This window comes from Puma concolor, chromosome B3 (genome assembly GCF_028749965.1).
Source record: "Puma concolor isolate L17-30 chromosome B3, mPumCon1.1.hap2, whole genome shotgun sequence".
Classification (NCBI taxonomy): domain Eukaryota; kingdom Metazoa; phylum Chordata; class Mammalia; order Carnivora; family Felidae; genus Puma; species Puma concolor.
Window position 1 is genome coordinate 74429650 of NC_141672.1, and position 22722 is coordinate 74452371.

Below are 22722 nucleotides of genomic sequence, written 5' to 3' on the forward strand. Positions count from 1 at the left end.
CAATATCTTGACCTACTATGTTCCAGGCATGTACTGTTTCATCTTTCACATTGGTTTGTCCTAGAGTTGCCTGGTGCTGAGGTTAAGGTTAAACTGCCACCTATTATTTATCTTGGGACCATGTGGAGCTGTCTCTGAGTCTTCTCTCATTGCTTTCCCCCAGTCAGGCCTCTGCCAAGACAGCCCCATGACTTACTACTCATTTTCCCTTTGCAAAGCCCATTTTCAAGGGCAGGGAGGGAGAATACAGGGATAAAGGAGCAAGGAGCTTTCCATTATTCAGAACCCATAGCTAACAGGCTTGGTTTGAACTGTCATTTCTGTTTCTAAGAGCAATAGTGTGCATGATTCACTCGGATCGTTTCAGTCGTGGTTAAGGTGGCATTTGAAGGAAGGAGAAGAAACCAAGGCATTTCACACATCCTGATACCCATTTCTAAGAGCAAATAATGCCATCCCTTTGGTTATAAACAGGGAGAGCCATGGCCAAACAGCAACCAGGGCCTCTGCCCCACTGCTTGAACATTTAGAATGCACAGAGATGTGTAATAATAAGCATTTACTTAGAATAATGAAACTTCCCGAAAGGGATGTTCATCTGAGCACCCTCTCCCCCTGAGCCACATGTGAGCTATATACTGAATTACAGTGTTGACTTTAATAGGTGTCAAGATTACCAGTTACAGACTGGTTAGAAATCCACCTCTTGGACTCAGTAGTGTTCCCTGCTAGTTCCCTTGAGGAAAGAGTGTGTTTGACTCCAGCTGATGAAACTAAATCAGGTATAGATTTATTTTTGGTAGAAAAGATCGTTAGCCCCAGACCCTCCTGCTTTGCTCCTCTCTCAACTCCCTCCCTTAACCACTTTTAGGTATTGATTTCCAAGGACTGGTGCCGATTAGTGGTGCTGGGGGGTTGGCACATGGCCTCAAGCAGCCTGATCTCATGGGTGGGTTGCTCAGGCTGGAACTTGAGCACCCAAGGATCCTTGATGATGTCCAGGATGGTGGCACGCTTGGTGGCTTGGCATAGCGTCTGGAAGACCAGGTTCTAGGGCAGGGGAGAGAGAGGTCTTGGCTGAGCTTGCCTCCCATTGTGCCACACAGGCAATGAGCAGTTGGACCTGAGAGAGAAGCAGGATAGCCCATCACACCACTCTGGTAAAAGGGGGTGTGGCCCTCATTTTATCCTGATGAGCCTGGCACGTAACTCCCTGGAGCAGAAGGGAAGGAAGGGTTCCTTGGGGGGAAATCCTTGCCTTATCCTGCTGAAACCAGCTCATCACTCACATCTAAGGTGTGGAGCCCAGGAATGGCCCTTTAAGCTCCCTCCCCACCAACTACTCTGGGGCAGGGGCTACAGTGTGAGACAGTGACGGTGGGGAAGAGCCTCCCCCAGGGTGGGGAGGCCTACATTAGGTATTCCCTCCCTGTGGGTCATCCCTGAGGCCTCAGCCCTCCTGGGGGAGCCAGCACCTTGCACTCCTGGGAGATGGAGTAGTTAGGTGGAAAAGTGACCTCCTTTTGAGTCTCTTTCAGCAGCTTTAAGAGATTGGTGTCATCAAAGGGCAGCCGGGCCACCACTAGAGTGTAGAGGATGACGCCCATGCTCCAGGTGTCAGACAGGAAAGGGTTGTAGGGCAAGCCCAGCAAGATCTCCGGGCAGGCATAAGCAAAGCTGCCACAGTAGGTCCGGCTGAGGTGGGTAAAGCAGTTCATATGGCGGTAAGAAGAGCTACCACGCACAGTCTGGTTAGAAGGCACCATCTTGGCGAAGCCAAAGTCCGATATCTTCACGTTCTCCCACTTGTCCAGCAACAGGTTCTCCAACTTTAAGTCCCTACCAGCAGCAGAAAGGCTGGGGGTCAGGCTGGGGAGAGGGCTTAGTATTAGACCAGGAGCTGAAGGGCCAGGGGTCAGAGGCTAGAGATGGAAAAGGCAAAGTGGGAGACAGGTGCCGTTATGAGGACACAAGGTTGAGAGGACGGAACCATGGAGTTAATGAGCAGAGCCCAAAGGTGAGAGAGGATGGTACCTGGGGACCAGCGAGGGCTCATCATTGTAGTTCACAGAGTGCTGTGTTCACGGTGGGTACTACATAAATGTTCTTGACCAGACAATTAAAATAGAGGGGATGGATGGGCCTAGATAACTGAGGAAGGCCAAGGGAGGGAAAAAGAGGGCAGAAAATGGAAAATATGCATAAAACACCCTTGAGAGCCCAAAGGCCCCAGCCTGGGTGGCAGCGCCCTCACCGGTGCACGATGCCCTTGCTGTGCAGGTAGGCGATGCCCAGGGTCATCTGGGAGAACCACTTGCCAGCATGGGGCTCAGAGCAAGCCCCATAGTGCTGGATCCATTCAAGGACGTCACCACCCTGAGCCAGCTCCAGAATGATGTATACTCGGGATGTGGTTTCGATGGCCTGATAGAAGTTGATGAGGTACTTGTGCCGCAGGACCTTCATTACCTGGCCCCGGAAGAGGGACCCATCAAACCTGGGAAGGGAGAACCCTGGCTGTGCTCCCAGCCCTCCTACTGTCCTGCTGCTAGCGTACTTAGAACTTTGCAGCAGGATTAAACCCCAGAGGGCTGGTGGTTTGTGGGCAGACCCTATGCTTTGTACTTTTACTTTGTGAGGCGCTGGAGGTGAGTGGGTGGGTGGAAAGAGGTTGAATTTGTATCAAGTCATCTTCCTGCTGCATAGTATGACATTCGCCGATTTGGGGTTGGGGGTGGGGTTCTGGCTCTATCCCCTCCAGACCATGCCCAGAAGTCTTAATGAGCTTGGTACCAGTTCCCTCTTCTAGCCCCCTTTCCAACCTGTATCTCACGGGGCAGGAACTTGTTAAGGTAGTCCTCAGAGGCCTTCTTCTTTGAGATGATCTTGACAGCCACCACGATCTTCTGCTTTGTGTAGTAAGCCTCATAAACCGTCCCATAGGAGCCATTGCCAATGACCTTGCCCACCTCGTAACCATACTCCTCCATGACAGAGCGGTAGGCTGAGGTGGGTGGTGCTACCTCCAGGGTGTCTCCCTTCCGCATGGTGTTGGGCTTTCTGAGAGCAGGGAGCTTTGCTACTTAAAAGCCTATTATCTGCTCAGAAAGCCATGAGGGCTAGGGTACCAAAGTAAAGTTAGTCTTTGAAAGCTTGCCTATATAGTCACACAAGTCTGGGATGCTGGGCTCAACTCTCACTAGAAACGTGGAGGGGGAAGAAGGGAGAAGCAGTTCTTTTTGTCTCCACTAGCTGTTGTTACTTCTTTCTCCTCCTGGTTACGGAACTCCTCAAGGTCCCATGTTCCACATACATCACAATTCACCTTCTTTCCACCACTGGCCATAAGACTTGAGAATGAAGTGCACTTTGGAACATATTCCTAGAGGCAACTTCTGCAATTTGGTGAGACTCCCCGCACCCTGCCTGCCCCCGCCATAGATCTAATCCCTTCAACCATTCATGTTTATTGAGCACCCACTATGTACCAGGTTGAGTACTGGGATAAAATAATAAGACCAATAGAGACCCTATGCTCCTAGAGTTTTATTATCCAGCATGAGAAACCCACGTGTGAGAATATTACAGAGCATTATAAGGTGTTGTAGAAACATACTCTAAGGAATCTTAACCTTAAAATGTTTTTCTGGCTTAAAACAACCACCTTTTTTTTTTTTTTTTTTTGCAAGTTGAGCTGGGCTCAGTTGGGTGGTTCTTCCAGCGGTCTCATCTTTGCTGGGATCGTTTGTTTCTGCTGCATATGGTCTCACTATCCAGCAGACTAGCCAGAGTTCCTTCACACAGTAGCACTGAATTTCAAGAGAAAAAAAAAAAAATCAGAAATTGTATGATCAGTTGAAACCTAGGCTCCAAAACCACAAAGCATCACTTCCATAGCTTTACACCAGTAAAGACAGTTACAAGATTACAAGGATCACTCGGATTGAAAGGGTGGAATAGATTCCACCTGATTCCACCTCTGAACCTTGAAATGCATTCTTATCTTGCTTTCCATGACCTTAAATTCTGTAGGATTCCTCCTATCCCTCTGGCCACTCCTCACACTTCACTGGAGCCTTATCTTCTCTGTCTGTCCCTTAATCATACCGCAAAGTTTCTACCATAGGTCTTATGTCCTCATCCTTTAGGATCTCCCCCATTCCCAACACCTTATTTATTACATCCATTCTGACTGCTCCTAATCTTGTCTATCTCAGATGTCTCTGGAGTTCCAGATCCAGCATCCAACTGCTTGCTGGATTCACATGGACATGTTTGTATCTTCAACGTGCCATGTCCACAACTGAAGTCTGTATGTTCTTGCCCTAGGTTTCCTCTTTCTGTAAGTTCTATACTAGTTGTTTTCAGTTCACACACCCAAATGTCACCTGGACCCTTCCCTCTACCTCAGCCCCTACATCCAATCTGTCACCAAATTCTGTCTCTTCTACCTCCTAAGTATTTTTAACAGTATGTTTCAGGCTCCCGGAGCAGCTGTCACTGCCTTAGCTGAAGCCTCTTTCAGTTCTCAACTGATCGCTCTCGCAAGCTTTCTGCTCCCCTCCAGTCTTCACCCTCAACTCCAAGGTGTAAATCTGATTTTATGCCCACTTAAAACAATTCAGTGTCTCCCCATTCTCCTCAGGATCAAGTCCAAATTTATATACATACATATATATATATATTTATATATTTATATTTACATATTTATATATCTGACCCTGCTTACTTCTCCAATTTTATCTTTTAAGCTACATGCAATGCTACAGTCAAACAGAATTACTTTTCCTTCATTGCTTTCTCTGTCTGGCAAAGCCCTACTCTCCCTTCAGGACTTAGCTCATAAGCTGTTTTAAGGACACTTTTACCAACTGCTCAAGAGCAAATTGGATGTTCCTCCCTCCTGGGTGCTCCCAGAGCCCCAATACTTTCTCTGTCACAGTGCCTGTGTTTTTTTTCTGCTTGCATCTCCCACTAGGCTGTCAGGGAGGTCAACTGGCAAGAAGAGGGAGATGAAGTCAGAGGTTTGAGAAGAATGGGTTGTGCAGAATAAGAGAGCTGATCTGGAAAATGAACAGGATCACTGAGCAGCACTGGGGGTCCAACTGAGGTTAAAAACACAATTTACAGACACACGATTTTAACACAATGTTAAGATTCATCTTGGGTATAGGTGCTTGAATACTGACAGTTCTTGAATATGAACCCAAGATTAAGGTTTCACTTGGCAGCTGGAATGAAACAATAATGGAAGAGAGGCATCAAGAACACAGTCAAGAATGTGGCTGAGATGATGGAATGCCAAATCTAAGCTGCATGGGTAAGGAAGACAAGCTAGAAAAATGCAGGTTGCAGGGAATGACAGAGATTGTGGTCATTGAAGGGTTAACCTGGATTTAAGACGGGGGGGGGGGGGGGGGGGGATGGGGGGGGGAGTGGCACTCAGGAAAGAACAAGGGAAGAATCACATTTCTATCTTCCAAAGCAAAACAACTCCCAACAAAAGATTATGCCATAGACTACTGGTAAATTCCTATTTACTGACAGCCTGCTGATCCTGCTGGCAGGATGGTTCCAAAGTTTGTTGGAAGCCTAATCTACATCCTCGATCTACTAAGATGAGTTGTCCAGGGCACACCATGGTAAGGAGAGCCACACAGCCCCACCCTCTGGATAGTTGGCTGGCCCTTGGATGGGCAGCCTGGTGGCAGCTGTGTTATCATTGTGCAGGGGGTAAACCAGTTCATTTGAAAAACATGTATTAAGCTGCCGACTTTATACAAAAGCACTGCTAAGGATATCAAGATGTATAACTTAGTCTTCCTGTGAGTAGTTAGCAATTAACAAGGAAGACAGACACATAAGTAAAATAACAGTCCAGTGAGGTAAAGTGCTATAATCAAAGACTGTAAGATGTAAAAGCAGGCTTTATAGGGGAAGCATTTGCACTGTTAGAAGTCTCCAGGCAGGTAAGTAGGGAATGGTAGACTGGGCAGTCTAGGCAAAAGGAGCTACATAAGCTCGTAGACTTGAGGGAACACGACATTCAAGATTCCAGTTTGAACACAGGACAGGGTTCCAAAAGGGTAATGTACCTGGAGAAGTAAAGATCCAGGTCTGACAGGTCTCATATGCCAAGCTTTTAAGAATTTATCCTATGTACTCATGGTCAAATTTTAGTCAAAATCAAAGCCTGTTAAAAAATAATGACCAGTCATCCCCTCCTCTAAGATCCTGATTTGGTGGGACCCAGGTCTCTATGTTTGTTTTTTTTTTTTTTAATTTTTTTTTTTTCAACGTTTATTTTTTTTTGGGACAGAGAGAGACAGAGCATGAACGGGGGAGGGGCAGAGAGACAGGGAGACACAGAATCGGAAACAGGCTCCAGGCTCTGAGCCATCAACCCAGAGCCTGACGCGGGGCTCGAACTCCCGGACCGCGAGATCGTGACCTGGCTGAAGTCGGACGCTTAACCGACTGCGCCACCCAGGCGCCCCCAGGTCTCTATGTTTTAAATAAGCTTTTGGTTCAATCTGATGAGCACCAAGATTTCAGAACCACTGTTGCTGGAAATAGGACACATATTTTTTTTTTTCAACGTTTTTTTTTTTTTTTATTTATTTTTGGGACAGAGAGAGACAGAGCATGAACGGGGGAGGGGCAGAGAGAGAGGGAGACACAGAATCGGAAACAGGCTCCAGGCTCTGAGCCATCAGCCCAGAGCCTGACGCGGGGCTCGAACTCACGGACCGCGAGATCGTGACCTGGCTGAAGTCGGACGCTTAACCGACTGCGCCACCCAGGCGCCCCAATATTTTTAAAAAAATCTTTATAGCAGCAGTATGGAAAATGGATCCAAGTTGGGAGGTGACCAGGACACTAGCAAGGTGGCTATCATGGTAATTTAGGTGAGAGAGGGTGGGACCTGAACCAAGGCAGCTGCAACGAGGGCAAGTATTGGAAAATATTCAGGAAATAAGCAGGGGGGGCTTGGTGGCACTGATCTGAAGAGGATGTCCCCTGGGGACAGGGGAGTGAGAGAGTCCCAGGTTTCTGGCTTCTCTAAATTACTTTTCTAATTACAAAATCCACTGATTATCTAAAAAACTCAATCCCCTACTTCCTGGAACCTCACCTCCTCCTACAGGGAGGTGAGGCACTATTTCTTTACCCAGGGAAAGAGAACCTTAAATCTGCATCCTTACATGTTGCCCCCAAGTGGCCAAACGGAAGTCACTGCCCCTGGGTCTAAGCTTCAAAACTCTCCCAATGGCAGATACCCTTAAGATAGCCAAGACAGGCAAGGGTAAACTTTTCCAGAGTAATCTGCAATATAAAATTGAGAAGCCCAAACGCATGCGCGCGTACACACACACACACACACACACACGTGTAAATAACAAGAACACCGAAAGAGTCGAACGTATGCCAAGATTCTTTGCCTGCAGCTTAACAATAACCCTGCCAGGCTGCCCAACTCACCCGATAAAAGGGCTGACACCCTGTCTCTTTGCGTGTCTCCGCACCAGACCTGCCTCAGGCTTGCCTGTCTTCGAACATGGGACTGTCATTATTTGGCCGGGGAGGCCTCCAGCACAGCCTCGGGAAGACATTTTTACTTCTGTATTTATTTTTTGGCGAGAGGCCACTCGTGACGGGTTGGAAGAGGAGCAGTGAGATGAGATGCAGATTCCAGGACACTTGCACGTACTGTGCCCTCGATGTCCCAGCACAGCGACGCCCAAAGTCTCACCTCCGCCCGGGTTGGGGGCCATCAACCGCCTCTCTGAGCTCGCCCCCTGCATTCGGTGGCGAGACCCACCGGTTCAGCCGGCAAATGCTCCTGGGCGTCCACTAGGTGTAGGCCCAGCCACCAACCGGGCTCCGTTTCCTGGACAGTTACTGGGCGCGTGCGGCGGGCACGGCTCTCCGGCCTCTGCCGGCAGGTGCCCCCAAGTCTTCCCTGGGACGGGCGAGCGGCCCGGCAGCGACTCTTACCCCAAAGTGGCGTCCGCGTCCCCGCAGCCAGGCCTCAGCCTCAGTCCCTGCCCGAAAGACCTTCGGCGGAGCAGCGCACCGGCCGCAGCATCGGGGGCGTGGTCCCCACTAGGCTCCAGAAAAGGAGCTTTCCGCCCGGCTGAGGTCCCCGCGGGTGAGGCGGAAGTGGTAAGACTGACGTGTCCCGGGCTGCTCTCCAGATCGCCGGGAGGGCCCACCGCCGGGGGACGGGCTAGCCGGGCCTTGCGGGCTCTCCAGAGCTGGGCCGGGCTCCCGACTGGAGAAAGCTAGTCGGCGAACACTTAACTGAACTCAGTGCGGTCTACCGTATGGTGTGGCAACAGCCGCTGCGATCAGGCACCGCGGCGGCCAACCCCGTGGAGGTCGGTCGTCAGGTCCTTCCCGGGCCGCCGCTAGCGCGCCGCTCAGGGGGGAGACCCCGGCAGGAACCCAAGGGCAGCTACGGGGCCGCAGAGGCCGCGGGCGCCGCCTCGGCCAGCCCTTCCCGTGCGGTGAGGACCCCGCGGGGGCCGCGGGAAGGTGCCTGAGGTGCGAGGCCCCGTGGCGTTGCCATGGAAACGGGCTGGGGCGCGGGGAGGTCCCGGGCAGGCGGGCTGCGGGAGGGGGGCCCCAGACTGAGAGAACAGGAGAGCAAAGAAGGACAGTGTGACAGTGTTGTCTGGGGGTCGGGAGGCGGCCTCCCGAAGGAGGGTTGGAGAACCCAAGGGGAGGAATTGGAGCGGTTCGAACGACTTGACCTGGGGCGTCAGGAGTTGGTTTCCATAACTGCAGGACTCCCCCAAACAGGTTCTGCTGCCTTAAGGATGACAGTCCTAGGGCACCCGCGGAGTTGGAGCTACCAGTGGTTGTCACTTCTGATGCTGCTGCTGGGCACAGGCCATGAGCCTGGGGTGGAAGGTGTGACACACTACAAGGCCGGTGACCCCGTCATTCTATATGTCAACAAAGTGGGACCCTACCACAACCCTCAGGAGACTTACCACTACTATCAGCTTCCGGTCTGCTGCCCTGAGAAGATACGACACAAAAGCCTTAGCCTGGGTGAAGTGTTGGATGGGGACCGAATGGCTGAGTCTTTGTACGAGATACGTTTTCGGGAGAATGTGGAGAAGAGAATCCTGTGCCACATGCAGCTCAGTTCTGCACAGGTCAGCCTCTCCACATTGGCTAGAAGTCAGCCCTCCCTCCCAGGGACTAAACAGTGTCTTACAATTTATGGTCTTATAGCACCTTTATGGAAATGATCTGACTTAACTCTAACTACAATCCCACCAGGTAGTCAGGACAGGTGGTATTATTTGCATTCAGTTGAGGAAGAAACATATTTGCTCAAAAGTGACTTTCCAAGACCACATGGATACTGAATTGCAGAGGTGATATTAGAGCCCAGGGCTCCGGACTCCAGGCTGCTCTGTTGGTAATAAGGTCCCAACTATCACTTCTATATAGTTGTTTCCTTCCATACTTACCTCTTGGCTTTCTTAACTGGCTCCTTTACACTCTAATCTTTCCTGTGATGCTTTTTTTTCTTTAGCAAATCCTATCTTAGGGCACTTTTCTTTAGTCTACTCCAGACCTTCTGACACCTTGCCTTTCTCCTTTTTCTACACCTTAACCCTGTCAAGTCACATTGCTCGTTTTGGAGAATCCCAGCATACTAGGTTCTAACCTAGTGGTTCTCAGCAGGGGGCAATTTTGTCTCCCAAGGGATATTTGGCAATGTCCAGAGATAATTTTGGTTGTCACTGCTGGGAGGGGGTTGGTGGGGGTGCTTCTGACACCTAGTGGGAAGAAGCCAGGGATGGTACATATTACAGTGCACAGGACAGCTCCCCACAATAAAAATTATCCAGCCCAGAATGTCAGAAGTGTCCAGGCTGTGGAACCTTGCTCTAACACTATGCCTGGGGAGGCCATATCTGACTCCTGACTTGCTCTTTGTAGGTGGAGCAACTGCGCCAGGCCATTGAGGAACTGTATTACTTTGAATTTGTAGTGGATGATTTGCCAATCCGTGGCTTTGTGGGCTACATGGAGGAGAGTGGCTTCCTGCCTCACAGCCACAAGATAGGGCTTTGGACCCATCTGGACTTCCACCTAGAATTCCACGGAGACCGAATTATATTTGCCAATGTCTCTGTGCGGGACGTCAAGCCCCACAGCTTAGATGGGTTACGACCTGATGAGTTCTTAGGCCTCACCCACACCTACAGCGTGCGCTGGTCTGAGACTTCAGTGGAACGTCGGAGTGACAGGCGCCGTGGCGATGACAGTGGTTTCTTTCCCCGAACACTGGAAATCCATTGGTTGTCCATCATCAATTCCATGGTGCTTGTGTTTTTACTGGTGGGTTTTGTGGCTGTCATTCTCATGCGTGTGCTTCGAAACGACCTGGCTCGATACAACTTGGATGAGGAGACTACCTCTGCAGGTTCTGGTGATGACTTTGATCAAGGTGACAATGGCTGGAAAATTATCCATACAGATGTCTTCCGCTTCCCTCCATACCGTGGTCTGCTCTGTGCTGTGCTTGGTGTGGGTGCCCAGTTCCTGGCCCTTGGCACTGGTGAGGTGATAAAAATTAATCAGGGATTTCTCTCAAGGGGTAGAACTAAGTTGGTGGTTTGTTCTGGAAAGATCTGCAGATCTTCTCTTCTTTCTAAGGTGAGAGGCAAACCTAAGGGGTGGGTGGCTTTAACAAGCATGTGTATATTCAGTTGTGGGTTTGCTGAACAACAGAATTAGGGGATATTGTTTTCCTTGGGTCTGGGAGAAAGGGGGATGATTCCTCTGAAGTTGTCAGAAGAGGGACAGGGGAGACCTGACACAGGCTTTCCACTACTACCCTACAGGCATTATTGTCATGGCGCTGCTGGGCATGTTCAATGTGCACCGTCATGGGGCCATTAACTCGGCAGCCATCTTGTTGTATGCCCTGACCTGCTGCATCTCTGGCTACGTGTCCAGCCACTTCTACCGGCAGATTGGAGGCGAGCGTTGGGTGTGGAACATCATTCTCACCACCAGCCTCTTCTCTGGTGAGGATTGCCCTTTCCCTGGTGGGCTGGCCTGGCGACTGAGGGTTTAGGAACTTACAACACATCATGGAACCTGAGATAGAATTAGAGTAAGGCCTTAAGGGAATGAAAATGGGCAAAAGAAACAAGAAAACCATTCAAAAGACAAGACTGCATTTCTTTTGCATAGTTTAAAAATTAAGTCCTTAAAATATTCTAGGCAGCATGGTAAGCACTCTGCATGCCTTCATCGCATTTAATCTCCACAATAGCCCTATGCGGGAGTTAATATTGTCCCCATTTTTACAGATGAGGAAATTGAAGGCTGGTTAAGCAATTTGCCTGAAATTACACTCCTAAGAGGAAGCAAACCAGGTTTCAGATGCAGGCAGTCTGACTCTAGAGCCTGTATTCTTAACCATTATGTTAAGAGTGAAATAACACTCTCTCTTGAACATATTTCTGGATAGTCCCTTTTTAGAAGGTTTTTTGGGGGCACCTGGATGGCTCAGTCGGTTAGGTGTCCCCCTCTTGATCTTGGTTCAAGTCATGATCTCAGGGTTGTGAGTTCAAGCCCCACATTGGGCTCTGCGCTGGGCTTAGAGCCTACTTAAAAAAAAAAAATTTTTTTAACGTTTATTTTTGAGAGAGAACATGTGCACGCATCAGTGGGGGAGGGGTAGAGAGAGGAGGACAGAGGATCTGAAGTGGGCTTTGCACTGAGTAGAGAGCCTGATATGGGGCTTGAACCCACAAAGCATGAGATCACGACCTGAGCCAAAGTCGGATGCTTAACTGACTGAGTCACCCAGGTGTCCCCGCCAAAATAAGTTTGTTTTTTTTTTATTTGCAGGCGGCTACCCCACTCTAGCCTTACAAGCCAGCTTGTCCTTTCAAAGGCAGCAGTAGTAGTATGCATTTTGAACCTTTCGTGTTCCCAATCTTGAGTGTCTGATTTATACTCCGTCACATTTATGTTTGAAGAGGATTTTCTGAAAATAGGGCCTTAAGCCAAAGGAATGCTAGGAAAGGTCATGCTAGGAATCACCAATGCTACAGCAGAACAAGCCCTGGGAGGCAGGTGGATTGTGTTTCTCTTTGATCATTATGTAACAGCTGCCTTGACCCTTAATGATAATGGATGGGGGAAGGGATGTTGGTAAGATAAGGAACTGAGAACTATGGGATGTGAAAAGGGGAGGTCAGCCTGGGAGCAGGATGCTTCATCTCTCTCCCTGTTAGGTCTAGTCAGAGTGGGTGGCCCCAGGGATGTTCCTATAGCTGACCCTCCTTCTGGGGGCCCATCCCTGCAGTGCCTTTCTTCCTGACATGGAGTGTGGTGAACTCAGTGCACTGGGCTAATGGTTCGACACAGGCTCTGCCAGCCACCACCATCCTGCTGCTTCTGACGGTTTGGCTGCTGGTGGGCTTCCCCCTTACTGTCATTGGAGGCATCTTCGGGAAGAACAACGCTAGCTCCTTTGATGCACCTTGTCGCACCAAGAACATCGCCCGGGAAATTCCGCCCCAGCCCTGGTACAAGTCTACACTCATCCACATGACGGTTGGAGGCTTCCTGCCTTTCAGGTATCCTCCCTTTATGCTCTGGCCATCTCTCTCAGGTTCCCGACTTTAACTGCCTTTCTCAGTACCCTGACCCAACAAGAGTGATGATCCCTGGTTCAGGTGCACAATTAAGAGATCATTAAATAGTTCCTCCTGTATCCAAGCAGGACTCAGCTTAAATCAACTCAAAGATGAGGGTGGCTCACTTATAAAGCTCTCCAAAGACATTGCTCCGTTCACTGCCTTCCTGGTTTCTGACTTTAGTGTCCACAGGCACCAGCTGGGGCTTAAAGCCCATGTGATTGCCTGTCCAATTTTTTGAGTACCTCTAGTGCCAGGCAGATAATATAGAGCAGAAAATAAAACAGACAGGATCCTTGCTCTCAACCTATCAGGGAAGCTGTTCTTGAAATGAGCACAGCTAGTCATGGGTAAAAGAGTCCCCACGGAGCCAGGAACTGTAGGGCAGGGAGTGGAGTGGACCCACTTTCCACAGTGACCTGGTAACATGGAGGGGGTGGCTGGATTTTGACCTGGCCACTGTGCTGGCAGTGCACAGCCCTTTAATGCTGTGTATCCTCTCTTCTCTTCACAGTGCCATCTCTGTGGAGCTGTACTACATCTTTGCCACAGTATGGGGTCGGGAACAGTACACTTTGTATGGCATCCTCTTCTTTGTCTTCGCCATCCTGCTGAGTGTGGGGGCTTGCATCTCCATTGCGCTCACCTACTTCCAGTTGTCTGGGGAGGATTACCGCTGGTGGTGGCGATCTGTGCTGAGTGTTGGCTCCACTGGGCTCTTCATCTTCCTCTACTCCGTTTTCTACTATGCTCGGCGCTCCAACATGTCAGGGGCAGTACAGACAGTAGAGTTTTTTGGCTACTCCTTACTCACTGGTTATGTCTTCTTCCTCATGCTAGGCACCATCTCCTTTTTTTCTTCCCTAAAGTTCATCCGTTATATCTATGTTAACCTCAAGATGGACTAAGTTTTGGGTGGCAAAACTATTGATCTTTTCTCCCATTCTTCACGTCCAGAGGCCCACTGGTCTCTTACCAACGTCTCTTCTGATTGACTGAATTGTGTGATGGCATTATCTACTTCCCCTTTGCCCTTTGGGCCCCTCTTCCCCCCGGAGGGCCTGGAAATTACAAATCTCTATTATATAAGGAGTATATATTTGAACTTTTTATGTTGCCTTTAGTTTTGGTCCTGATTTTTCTTTTTACAATTATCAAAATAAAATTTATTAAGAAAAAGGATCCTGTAGTTGGAGGGTTTGGTCTGGATATAGGAACTTGAGCCCTGCGGTTAAGGGTAGTGTCCCTTTAGAAAACCGGGTCGGCCCGGCACGCACGGAACTCGAGTTTTACGCGGAGCTTGGGAACTCTCGACTGGGGGAACCTTCACTGCCAGGGCATGTTTCCGCGGCTCAGCCGGCGCTGAGGCCAACGGAAGTGGCAAAGCCGGAGCTCCGGGTGGGAAGCGAGTTGAATCACCCTGGTGACGGGAGGGGCTCGGAGCAACGCCCTTTCCGCCGGAAATGGGTTTCGGGGCCTCCACGTGCTGTCCCTCCCCCCCTCCCGACCCAGTAGCGGCTCCTCGGCTGCTGCCATGGAGCCCGCCGGCCTGGAGCAGATCCTGCGGGAGCTGCTGCTGCCGGACACCGAGCGTATCCGCCGGGTACGGACAGGGTAGACCCGGCCGGGGCGAGCGGGAAGTTGCGGGAAAAGCCCTACTCTGACCTCCAAACTATCCGCCAGGCCACTGAGCAGCTCCAGACCGTTCTTCGGGACCCGGCCGCCCTGCCCGCGCTCTGCGACCTGCTGGCCTCCGCGGCCGATCCTCAGGTGAGGCTCCTGCCCCTTCCCGCTGAGCGTCTCATAGTACGCCACTGGTCACGCCCCCAGCTTGCCCCCTGCGGCCCGTTCAGCACCTTCCTGCCCAAACCCTCACGTGCGTGCTTCCTCGTCCCAGATCCGCCAGTTCGCGGCAGTGCTGACCCGCAGACGACTGAGCACCCACTGGCGACGGCTGACAGCTGAGCATCGGGAGAGGTGGGCAGGGCCAGGGGCGGGGCGGGGCCAGGCGGAGGCGGCTCCTGGGCCGGCCAAGTGCCAACACCTGCCACCTGTGTTTCAGCCTCAAGTCCCTGATCCTGTCGGCCTTCCAGAGAGAGACCCAGTAAGTGCCTACCTGCCTCCTCTTGGGATCCTGACTGACCCCCTACTGAGACCCTCTTTGGGTTTCTGCCTTGTCTTTCAGCTCCAGGCAGGGCCTGGGGCAGGGAGAAGGGCAGATTTCAGTTCTAGACCAAGGGTGGAGCAAGGGTTCTAAGGCCGTGTTGAAGACTAAACTTCATAAGAATGGGCTGTGATGGTCTGCCATATCCTATTCAGAAGAACAGAACTGAAATTCAGTCTGCATGAAACCAGGCTCACCAGATCACATACCCACCATGCTGCTGGTCTCCCTGTTAGCCACTAGTGGTGTTATGTTTCCCAACTTGGCAAACACTCTGCCCACACTTGAAGGTTTCTTTCCTGGCCAGCCCATTGAGGCAGGCCCAGCGTGTGCTGGGGAGGGTACTGGAGGATGATTGGGGGTGGCGGGGGAATCTCTCCTGTTTGCAGGCACTCTGTGAGCCTTAGCCTGGCCCAGCTCTCAGCCACCATTTTTCGAAAGGAAGGTCTGGAGGCCTGGCCTCAGCTCATGCAACTTCTTCAGCACAGTACCCACAGCCCTCACATACCAGAGAGAGAGGTATTAGCACATTGTCGGTGGGAGGGAGGGATGGAGGGACTGAGAAGCTGGATAGACCATGTAAGCTTTCTTCTCGTCCCCTACTCCTGAACAGATGGGGCTTTTGCTGCTAAGTGTGGTGGTGACCTCCCGGCCTGAGGCCTTCCAGCCCCACCACCGGGAGCTTCTTCGGCTTCTGAATGAGACCCTCGGTGAGGTGGGCTCTCCTGGGCTCCTCTTTTACTCCCTGCGCACGCTGACCACCATGGCCCCTTACCTGGGCACCGATGACGTGGTAAGATGTGGGTCCTCACCTTTCTTGGTTCCCTATTCTTGGGTCTTCATATTCTCATTCTTGCATTCTTGCAGGATGCAGAACTACTTCAGATTCTCTGCCATTTGTGCTTCCTAATACTTGAGAGGGGATACTGTGGGTGGCTGTACCTGGGCTCATCTTGTGCCCAGGCTTTGAGGAAGCTGCCAGCTTCTGGGGCCTGAGATGAGCCCGTATTATGCTTTCTGTCCTCTAGCCTCTTGCGCGGATGTTGGTGCCCAAGCTCATTGTGGCCATGCAGACTCTGATCCCTGTAGATGAGGTGAGGACATGTGGGCAAGAGGTCTATTGGAAGGAGAGTGTAGGAGCACCCAGCCTGGTCCACTGAAGAAGAGCATGGTAACCCTATGTCTTGTTTGTCTGGCAGGCAAAGGCCTGTGAGGCTGTGGAGGCCCTAGATGAATTGCTAGAGTCAGAGGTGCCCATCATCACCTCCCACCTCTCTGAGGTCCTCACATTTTGCCTGGAGGTGAGCTGGGGACAGGCACAGCCTCTGCTGCTTATATTGCTGGGAGTTTCTTTGCCTGTCTCTGATTCAAGTTAGTCTCTGGGCAGGTGGCTAAAAACGTGGCTCTGGGTGATGCAATACGTGTTCGTATTCTCTGCTGCCTCACTTTCTTGGTTAAAGTCAAGAGCAAGGTGAGTACTCTGTGACGCACATTAGTGCACCCCCATTTCCATCCCTTACCTCACTGCTGGGGCTTTCTGTCTATCTCCGGGTATCTTTAGATATTTAAAATTGATCTGGCCTCACCCCAGCTCCTAGCTGGGAGTTTGGGAATCTTCTGTTAGACCCTTTATGGCCTAGAAGGCTAGAATTTTTAATGTGAGTCCATCTTGAGAGCAGATTCTCAGGGACACCATTCCACCTTCCTTTCAAGGCTTTGTTGAAGAATCGTCTTCTGCCACCCTTACTACACACCCTTTTCCCCATTATGGCTGCCGAGCCCCCACTGGGCCAGCTGGATCCTGAAGACCAGGATTCAGAAGAGGAAGAGGTGGAGATTGGGCTGGTGGGGGAGACTCCCAAGCACTTTGCTGTACAGGTGAGATATGCTACAGGGGTAGTAACAGGGTGTTAGGTAGCTGTGGGGCAGAGATGGAGTCCAGCAAAGTCTTCCTGTCCATTTTCAGGTCGTGGACATGCTGGCACTACATTTGCCCCCTGAGAAGCTCTGTCCCTTGCTGGTAAGTGTGGCTCTGCCCTTCTGGCGCCCCTACCCCCAGGTGTGCCTAGTCTCCCATTGCTGAAGATGTTTGGGTCCTAGTAGGTGTGGAGGGCCAGTTGCCGGAGGAATGGCAGGCTTATGCCAGGGTTTCTGGAGAGTACCATCTGCTCCCTTAGATGCCCATGCTGGAAGAGGCCTTGCGGAGTGAGAGACCATACCAGCGCAAGGCTGGGCTCCTGGTGCTGGCTGTACTGTCCGATGGAGCTGGTGACCACATCAGACAGAGGTAGGTGTCTATTCGTTTTTCCTAGAGGGAGGCTGGGCAGTGGAGAGAACCACCACACAGCGCATGGCAGTCCTGGTCTGTGCTCATTGTTGGAGCTTAATTATCAGTAGTGCTTTCTGCCACTTTAAAAGGCGTCCTGATTTGGAAAATAATTTAAATGGCTTCCCCAGCTATAGGGACCAGGGTGGCGCCTACTGTCTGGTGACAGAGAAAGCCTTTTTCCCAGGGGAAATGAGAATGGCCCAGCCTAGGGCTTTCTGGTGTTGCCCCTCAGACTACATTCTCTTGTTCTGCCCCACCCAGACTGCTGTCCCCACTGCTGCAGATCGTGTGCAAGGGCCTGGAGGACCCATCACAAGTTGTGCGCAATGCTGCATTGTTTGCCCTGGGCCAGTTCTCAGAGAACCTACAGGTCAGCAAGGCTGAGTGGGCAGTCAGCGTTTCAGAGTCCCCACCCCTCCCAGGGGCCAGCTTCCCCTCCTCAGGCATCCCTGCTGCCATTGGCACTTAGGTGCGTGCTTTGAGGGCATACCCGCGGTTGAGCTGACTCGGGGTCTCCTTTCCCCTTCTTTCAGCCGCATATCAGCAGCTATTCAGGGGAGGTGATGCCACTGCTCCTCGCCTACCTGAAATCGGTGCCTTCTGGGCACACAAACCACCTAGCCAAGGCCTGTTATGCCCTGGAGAATTTCGTGGAGAACCTGGGTAGGTGATGGCAATCGGGTATGTGAGGGAGGGGACGGAGCTGTAGCTTTGGATGAAGGCAATGGGATGTGCAACTCCCTGAACCACTGTCTGGGGCAGAGAAAGGGGTGTGGCAGGCACCCAAAGAGGTCTGGGCTAGATGTTAGAGGTCAGCCTGGAGGGAAGTGGGCCCCCAGAATGTAGGAGACCTGGCCTGGGTGTTAGAGGAATGCTTTTTCCTACAGGGCCTAAAGTGCAGCCCTACCTTCCGGAGCTGATGGAATGTATGCTGCAGCCTCTGAGGAATCCCAGCAGCTCCCGGGCCAAGGAGCTGGCTGTGAGCGCCCTGGGGGCCATTGGTGAGGACAAGGAGGCAGGAGGCAGGGCACAGGGTTTCCCTAGGGTGTCCGTGACAGATGGACCGGTAGTCCTCACTCCAGCTCTGATACTGGCCTTCCATTCCCCAGCCACAGCTGCCCAGGCCTCCCTGCTGCCCTACTTCCCCACCATTATGGAGCACCTGCGGGAATTCCTGTTAACTGGCCATGAGGACCTTCAGCCTGTGCAGATCCAGAGCCTGGGTGAGTAAGGGCTCTCAGGCAAGGTTCCCAGTGCGGGGGAAGGGCCAAGGTGTTCACAGAGATCTCCCCCCGGGCAACACAGGTTTTTTCCTTTTCATCGAAGGAAGCACCCTTCCCACTGTGCCTAGAAACACAAGTGGGATTCCTGAATCACCCCCCAGCTGCCATCTTTGGTCCCCCAGGTCTTGGCCTCGCACACCTCTGACCCATCTTCACATCCTAGTGTTAACCAAGTCCTTGTCCCCACAGAGACACTGGGGGTGCTGGCTCGAGCAGTGGGGGAGCCCATGAGGCCCCTGGCTGAGGAATGCTGCCAGCTAGGGCTGGGCCTGTGTGACCAGGTAGACGACCCTGACTTGCGGCGCTGCACGTGAGTGAGCCCTCACCCCACCCCTGTCCCATGTCTCCTGCCCACCCACTGGATCCACAGCCCTGACCTGAGAACCCTGTCCTCTCTGTTTCTGGATCAGGGGTTTTCCTGGGCTTCCCCATTCTGCCTGTACAGCTTCTGCCTGCCTCCCCCAGGTACAGCCTGTTTGCAGCCTTATCAGGGCTCATGGGTGAGGGCCTGGCGCCACACCTGCCACAAATCACCACACTTATGCTGTTGTCACTGCGTTCCACTGAAGGCATTGTGGTGAGCAGAGAACGGGTGGGCTGGGCCAGTTGGGGAAGGGCAGCCCAGGACTGGCATTTGTCTCCCAGGCTCAGCTAAGCTCGAGTCCCTGCTGTGCCTCCTCTGTCCAGCCTCAGTACGATGGAAGCGCCTCCTTCCTTTTGTTTGACGAGAGCGATGGGGAGGAAGAGGAGGAGCTCATGGACAAGGATGAGGAAGAGGAGGAGGACTCAGAGATCTCAGGGTGCGGAGGGCTGCCATTCTGGTCAGAGGAATCCTGGCTTTGCAAGGGCCCAGTGCCAGATCTGCCCCTCCTGGTGCCTGATGGCTGCTGCCTCCCCACCTGACCCTAGGTACAGCGTGGAAAATGCCTTTTTCGATGAGAAGGAAGACACCTGTGCTGCTCTGGGGGAGATCTCCGTGAACACCAGGTGAGCCTCGGCCTTCCCCAGCACTGGGAACCCTGCCTGGGAGTTCCTTCCCCAATGGCCATATGTTTGTGTGTCCATAGTGTGGCCTTCCTTCCCTACATGGAGACTGTCTTTGAAGAAGTATTCAAGCTGCTAGAGGTGAGAGGGCTGGTAGAGTGGGTGGGATCCAAGGGCTCAGGGCCCAGCGTTGGCCATGAACACAGCAGGCACATCCTGCCCCTCCTCACCCTGCAGTGCCCTCACCTGAACGTGCGGAAGGCAGCCCACGAGGCCCTGGGTCAGTTCTGCTGCGCACTGCACAAGGCCTGTCAGAGCTGCCCCTCAGAACCCAACACTGCAGGTGAGCAGGGGAGGCTAGGGCCCCTGGAAGCAGGGGGCGATTGGAGGGAGGGACAGGGTCTGATCGGGGCTTCAGCTAATAATGTCCCCAGCTCTGCAGACTGCCCTCGCCCGGGTGGTGCCGTCCTACATGCAGGCAGTGAATGTGGAGCGGGAGCGCCAGGTGGTGATGGCCGTGTTGGAGGCGCTGACGGGGGTGCTGCGCGGCTGTGGGCCCCTCGCGTTGCAGCCCCCTGGGCGTCTTGCTGAACTCTGCAACATGCTCAAGGCGGTGCTGCAAAGGAAGGTGAGCAGGTTGGGTGGACTGTGGGCTGAGGAGATGGCTCAGCCCTAAGTGGGGATAGTCTGAGGGTACTACAGGTCCAGGTTTCCCTATCTCCCCTCCATGGAAAGGGGAAGGGGCAGGAGATCCAGGCTGAGCTGAACTCTCTTCCTGCAGATAGCTTGTCAGGACACCGACGAGGAGGAAGAAGAGGAGGACCAGGTAAGGGCCATGGATGCAAACTGTGGGACCAGGCTGTCCGGGTAGTCTGCACAGGGCAGAGATGGACAGTGCACCTGGGCTTGGCCTAGGGAGGCCAGGGGCACTAAAAGGCTGGTAATGGCTCCAAATGCTGCAGCCCTGCTCCCACTAAGGCATTGGAGGTTCAGGAAAGGCGGCTGGCAGGTGGGGATTGGGGTGGGCTTGGATTGATAGCTAAGAGTAGGTGTACCAGGAGAAAAAGCTGTGTTTCAAACATGGCCAGCTTGGAAGGGGCATTGTGGGAGGCACCCACGGCTACAGAACTAGCTCTGGTGCTTTAGCCCCTGACCTGGTTCCACAGGCTGAGTATGATGCCATGTTGCTAGAGCACGCGGGAGAGGCCATCCCAGCTCTGGCAGCTGCAGCCGGGGGAGATGCCTTCGCCCCCTTCTTTGCTGGCTTCTTGCCACTGCTGCTGTGCAAGACGGTGAGTGCTCTGTGCTCTGGCTTCGAACCCCGTTCTATCCGTGCACCGTGTCCAGCCCCTCACTCTGTCCCTGCTGACTTCACTCCTCCCCCCACCAGAAGCAAGGCTGCACAGTGGCAGAGAAGTCTTTTGCAGTGGGGACCCTGGCGGAGTCTATTCAGGGCCTGGGTGGCGCCTCAGCCCAGTTTGTGTCTCGGCTGCTCCCTGTGCTGTTGAGCACCGCCCGGGAGGCAGACCCTGAGGTGCGGAGCAATGCCATCTTTGGGCTGGGGGTGCTGGCAGAACATGGGGGCCGCCCCGCTCAGGAGTATCCTTAGTTTGCAGAAAGGGCCTGGGTGGGGTTGGGAGCATCCCTGGAACTCGAGGACGGGAGAGGTCTGCCCGCGTGCCTGTTCCTTGACTGTGGAACCAGACACTTCCCCAAGCTGCTGGGGCTTCTGTTGCCCCTCCTGGCACGGGAGCGCCATGATCGCGTCCGTGACAACATCTGTGGGGCACTTGCCCGCCTGCTGATGGCCAGTCCCACAAGGAAACCGGAGCCCCAGGTGAGACCCAGGGGCATCAGGCACAGCCAGGAAGCTGAGGAGGGTGCGAGGGTGCGGAACAAGGGGCCTGAGGCATCTCTGTGTCCAGGTGCTGGCTGCCCTGCTGCATGCCCTGCCACTGAAGGAGGACTTGGAGGAATGGGTCACCATAGGGCACCTCTTCAGCTTCCTGTACCAGAGCAGCCCTGACCAGGTAATGCTGATGCTGGCGGCCCTCAGGGGAGCTTGCTGCTCGTCACAGGCAGAATTGGCCTCGCTTGTAGCTGACGCAGAGTAACAGTTTAAACTGTCCTGTGACGCTCCTTAGTGCTTTTTCCTAGGGAGGTTCCATCGTGCCTGGCCATTTGCACACTCTGGGGGGAGCTAGAAATCACAGCTTCCCTAGGCTAACTTCCTATACCAGGGCTCCTTCAGGATGCTCATGGGGCGTGGGTATCCCTGGGCTGCCCCACCATCCCTTCCAATTAGAGCAGCCCTGCTTCCTGAATTCATCTGAACTGACCAGCTAGGTTTGGACTCCTGTTCCAGTGCTGCTGTAGAGACTGTTCTGTTGGTGGGGCTCCCAAGTGTCTGGGATTCTTTTGGTCTTTCTTTAAAAGGTGAAAGACTTAACAGATCTGAAGAGCAACCAGGGGATTCTTGTGTTCTTAACTTCATTCCTCTTTGGTCACAATCCTGTCTCCTTCAAAAACAATTACTACTACCATGTTTCTTGGGTCCTTCTCATGTTTCACAGTTTTCTTGGATGTGAACTCGTATCACACTCAAAGTATCCCTGGTGGGAGATTCTCCCTCTCTTTGGTCTCTACCACTGCCCCCCTGGACCCAGGCTCAAGGGTGCTGCCACCCCTAAGTCAGCCTTTCTTTTCTCACAGGTTGTAGATGTGGCTCCTGAGCTCCTGCGCATCTGCAGCCTCATTCTGGCCGACAATAAGATCCCACCAGGTGAGGGTGGCAGTAGTGGGCAGGGCCAGGGGTCACAGGGCCTGGGGCAGCTGGGGGTGGGGGAGGGCCAGTCCGTGCGGGATCTCTCCCTCTGCACTTTCCACCCAGATACCAAGGCCGCATTGCTGCTGCTCCTGACATTCTTGGCCAGACAGCACACCGACAGCTTCCACTCAGCACTGGGCTTGTTGCCTGGTGACAAAGCTCAGGAGCTCCAGGCCGTCCTGGGCCTCACCTAGACTGAGCTGCAGCCGGGCCAGAGAGAACAGAGCCTGCCCAGACCCGGAGAGCACCTCTCAGCCCAGTGCAGCTCATGCCTTACCAAAGATTCTGGGCCTCGTGGCCATTTGGAATCTCAGCCCTGCCCGCTGCCCTGCAGAGGCGTCTCTGGATGTGTTCTGCTGTGGAACAACACGAATGGAGCCTTGACATCCTACCCTAAATAAAGGCAGTTCAATTTCTGCTTGAAAAACAGTAGCTCTGACAGCAGAAAGCAC

The 22722-nt window shown here is 52.8% G+C and overlaps 3 protein-coding genes and 1 long non-coding RNA gene across 10 annotated transcripts; 3 read left to right on the top strand and 1 right to left on the bottom strand.

Annotated features, from left to right (window-relative positions):
- Nucleotides 1-768: 768 nt before the first annotated feature.
- TSSK4 (testis specific serine kinase 4) lies at nucleotides 769-8501 on the bottom strand. 5 transcript variants are annotated; one of them, XM_086710074.1, is made up of 5 exons: nucleotides 7999-8501; nucleotides 2823-3809; nucleotides 2255-2469; nucleotides 1476-1869; nucleotides 769-1050 (listed from the first exon to the last, which is right to left on the bottom strand). In XM_086710074.1, the coding sequence occupies exons 2-5, from the start codon at nucleotides 3045-3047 to the stop codon at nucleotides 868-870; spliced, it is 1017 nt and encodes a 338-aa protein (XP_086566200.1). In that variant the 5' UTR covers nucleotides 3048-3809; nucleotides 7999-8501; the 3' UTR covers nucleotides 769-867. The 5 variants fall into 5 exon arrangements, with proteins under 5 accessions (XP_086566200.1, XP_086566202.1, XP_086566201.1 ...); XM_086710076.1 differs by having other exon boundaries at nucleotides 769-1123; nucleotides 1476-1839; nucleotides 7483-8490; XM_086710075.1 differs by having other exon boundaries at nucleotides 769-1123; nucleotides 7483-8489.
- Nucleotides 5453-6589, top strand: LOC147580064 (uncharacterized). The gene is made up of 2 exons (XR_015252472.1): nucleotides 5453-6253; nucleotides 6501-6589. It is a non-coding gene; the product is annotated as an uncharacterized LOC147580064 (long non-coding RNA).
- TM9SF1 (transmembrane 9 superfamily member 1) lies at nucleotides 8235-13865 on the top strand. 3 transcript variants are annotated; one of them, XM_086710067.1, is made up of 6 exons: nucleotides 8235-8381; nucleotides 8806-9167; nucleotides 9964-10585; nucleotides 10872-11057; nucleotides 12350-12623; nucleotides 13198-13865. In XM_086710067.1, exons 2-6 carry the CDS (start codon nucleotides 8823-8825, stop codon nucleotides 13589-13591), a joined length of 1821 nt encoding a protein of 606 aa, XP_086566193.1. In that variant the 5' UTR covers nucleotides 8235-8381; nucleotides 8806-8822; the 3' UTR covers nucleotides 13592-13865. The 3 variants fall into 3 exon arrangements, with proteins under 3 accessions (XP_086566193.1, XP_086566192.1, XP_025775458.1); XM_086710066.1 differs by lacking the exon at nucleotides 8235-8381 and adding an exon at nucleotides 8390-8510; XM_025919673.2 differs by lacking the exon at nucleotides 8235-8381 and adding an exon at nucleotides 8391-8547.
- A 135-nt stretch (nucleotides 13866-14000) lies between these two features.
- Nucleotides 14001-22699, top strand: IPO4 (importin 4). Its single transcript, XM_086710065.1, has 30 exons — nucleotides 14001-14286; nucleotides 14367-14453; nucleotides 14581-14660; nucleotides 14746-14787; nucleotides 15237-15366; nucleotides 15461-15640; nucleotides 15876-15941; nucleotides 16047-16148; nucleotides 16235-16318; nucleotides 16561-16725; nucleotides 16814-16867; nucleotides 17025-17134; nucleotides 17438-17546; nucleotides 17710-17839; nucleotides 18064-18177; nucleotides 18286-18399; nucleotides 18649-18769; nucleotides 18925-19036; nucleotides 19147-19259; nucleotides 19369-19446; nucleotides 19527-19584; nucleotides 19681-19786; nucleotides 19878-20071; nucleotides 20225-20269; nucleotides 20610-20735; nucleotides 20834-21042; nucleotides 21148-21280; nucleotides 21369-21473; nucleotides 22156-22225; nucleotides 22334-22699. Exons 1-30 carry the CDS (start codon nucleotides 14218-14220, stop codon nucleotides 22462-22464), a joined length of 3237 nt encoding a protein of 1078 aa, XP_086566191.1. The 5' UTR covers nucleotides 14001-14217; the 3' UTR covers nucleotides 22465-22699.
- The last annotated feature ends 23 nt before the right edge of the window (nucleotides 22700-22722 follow it).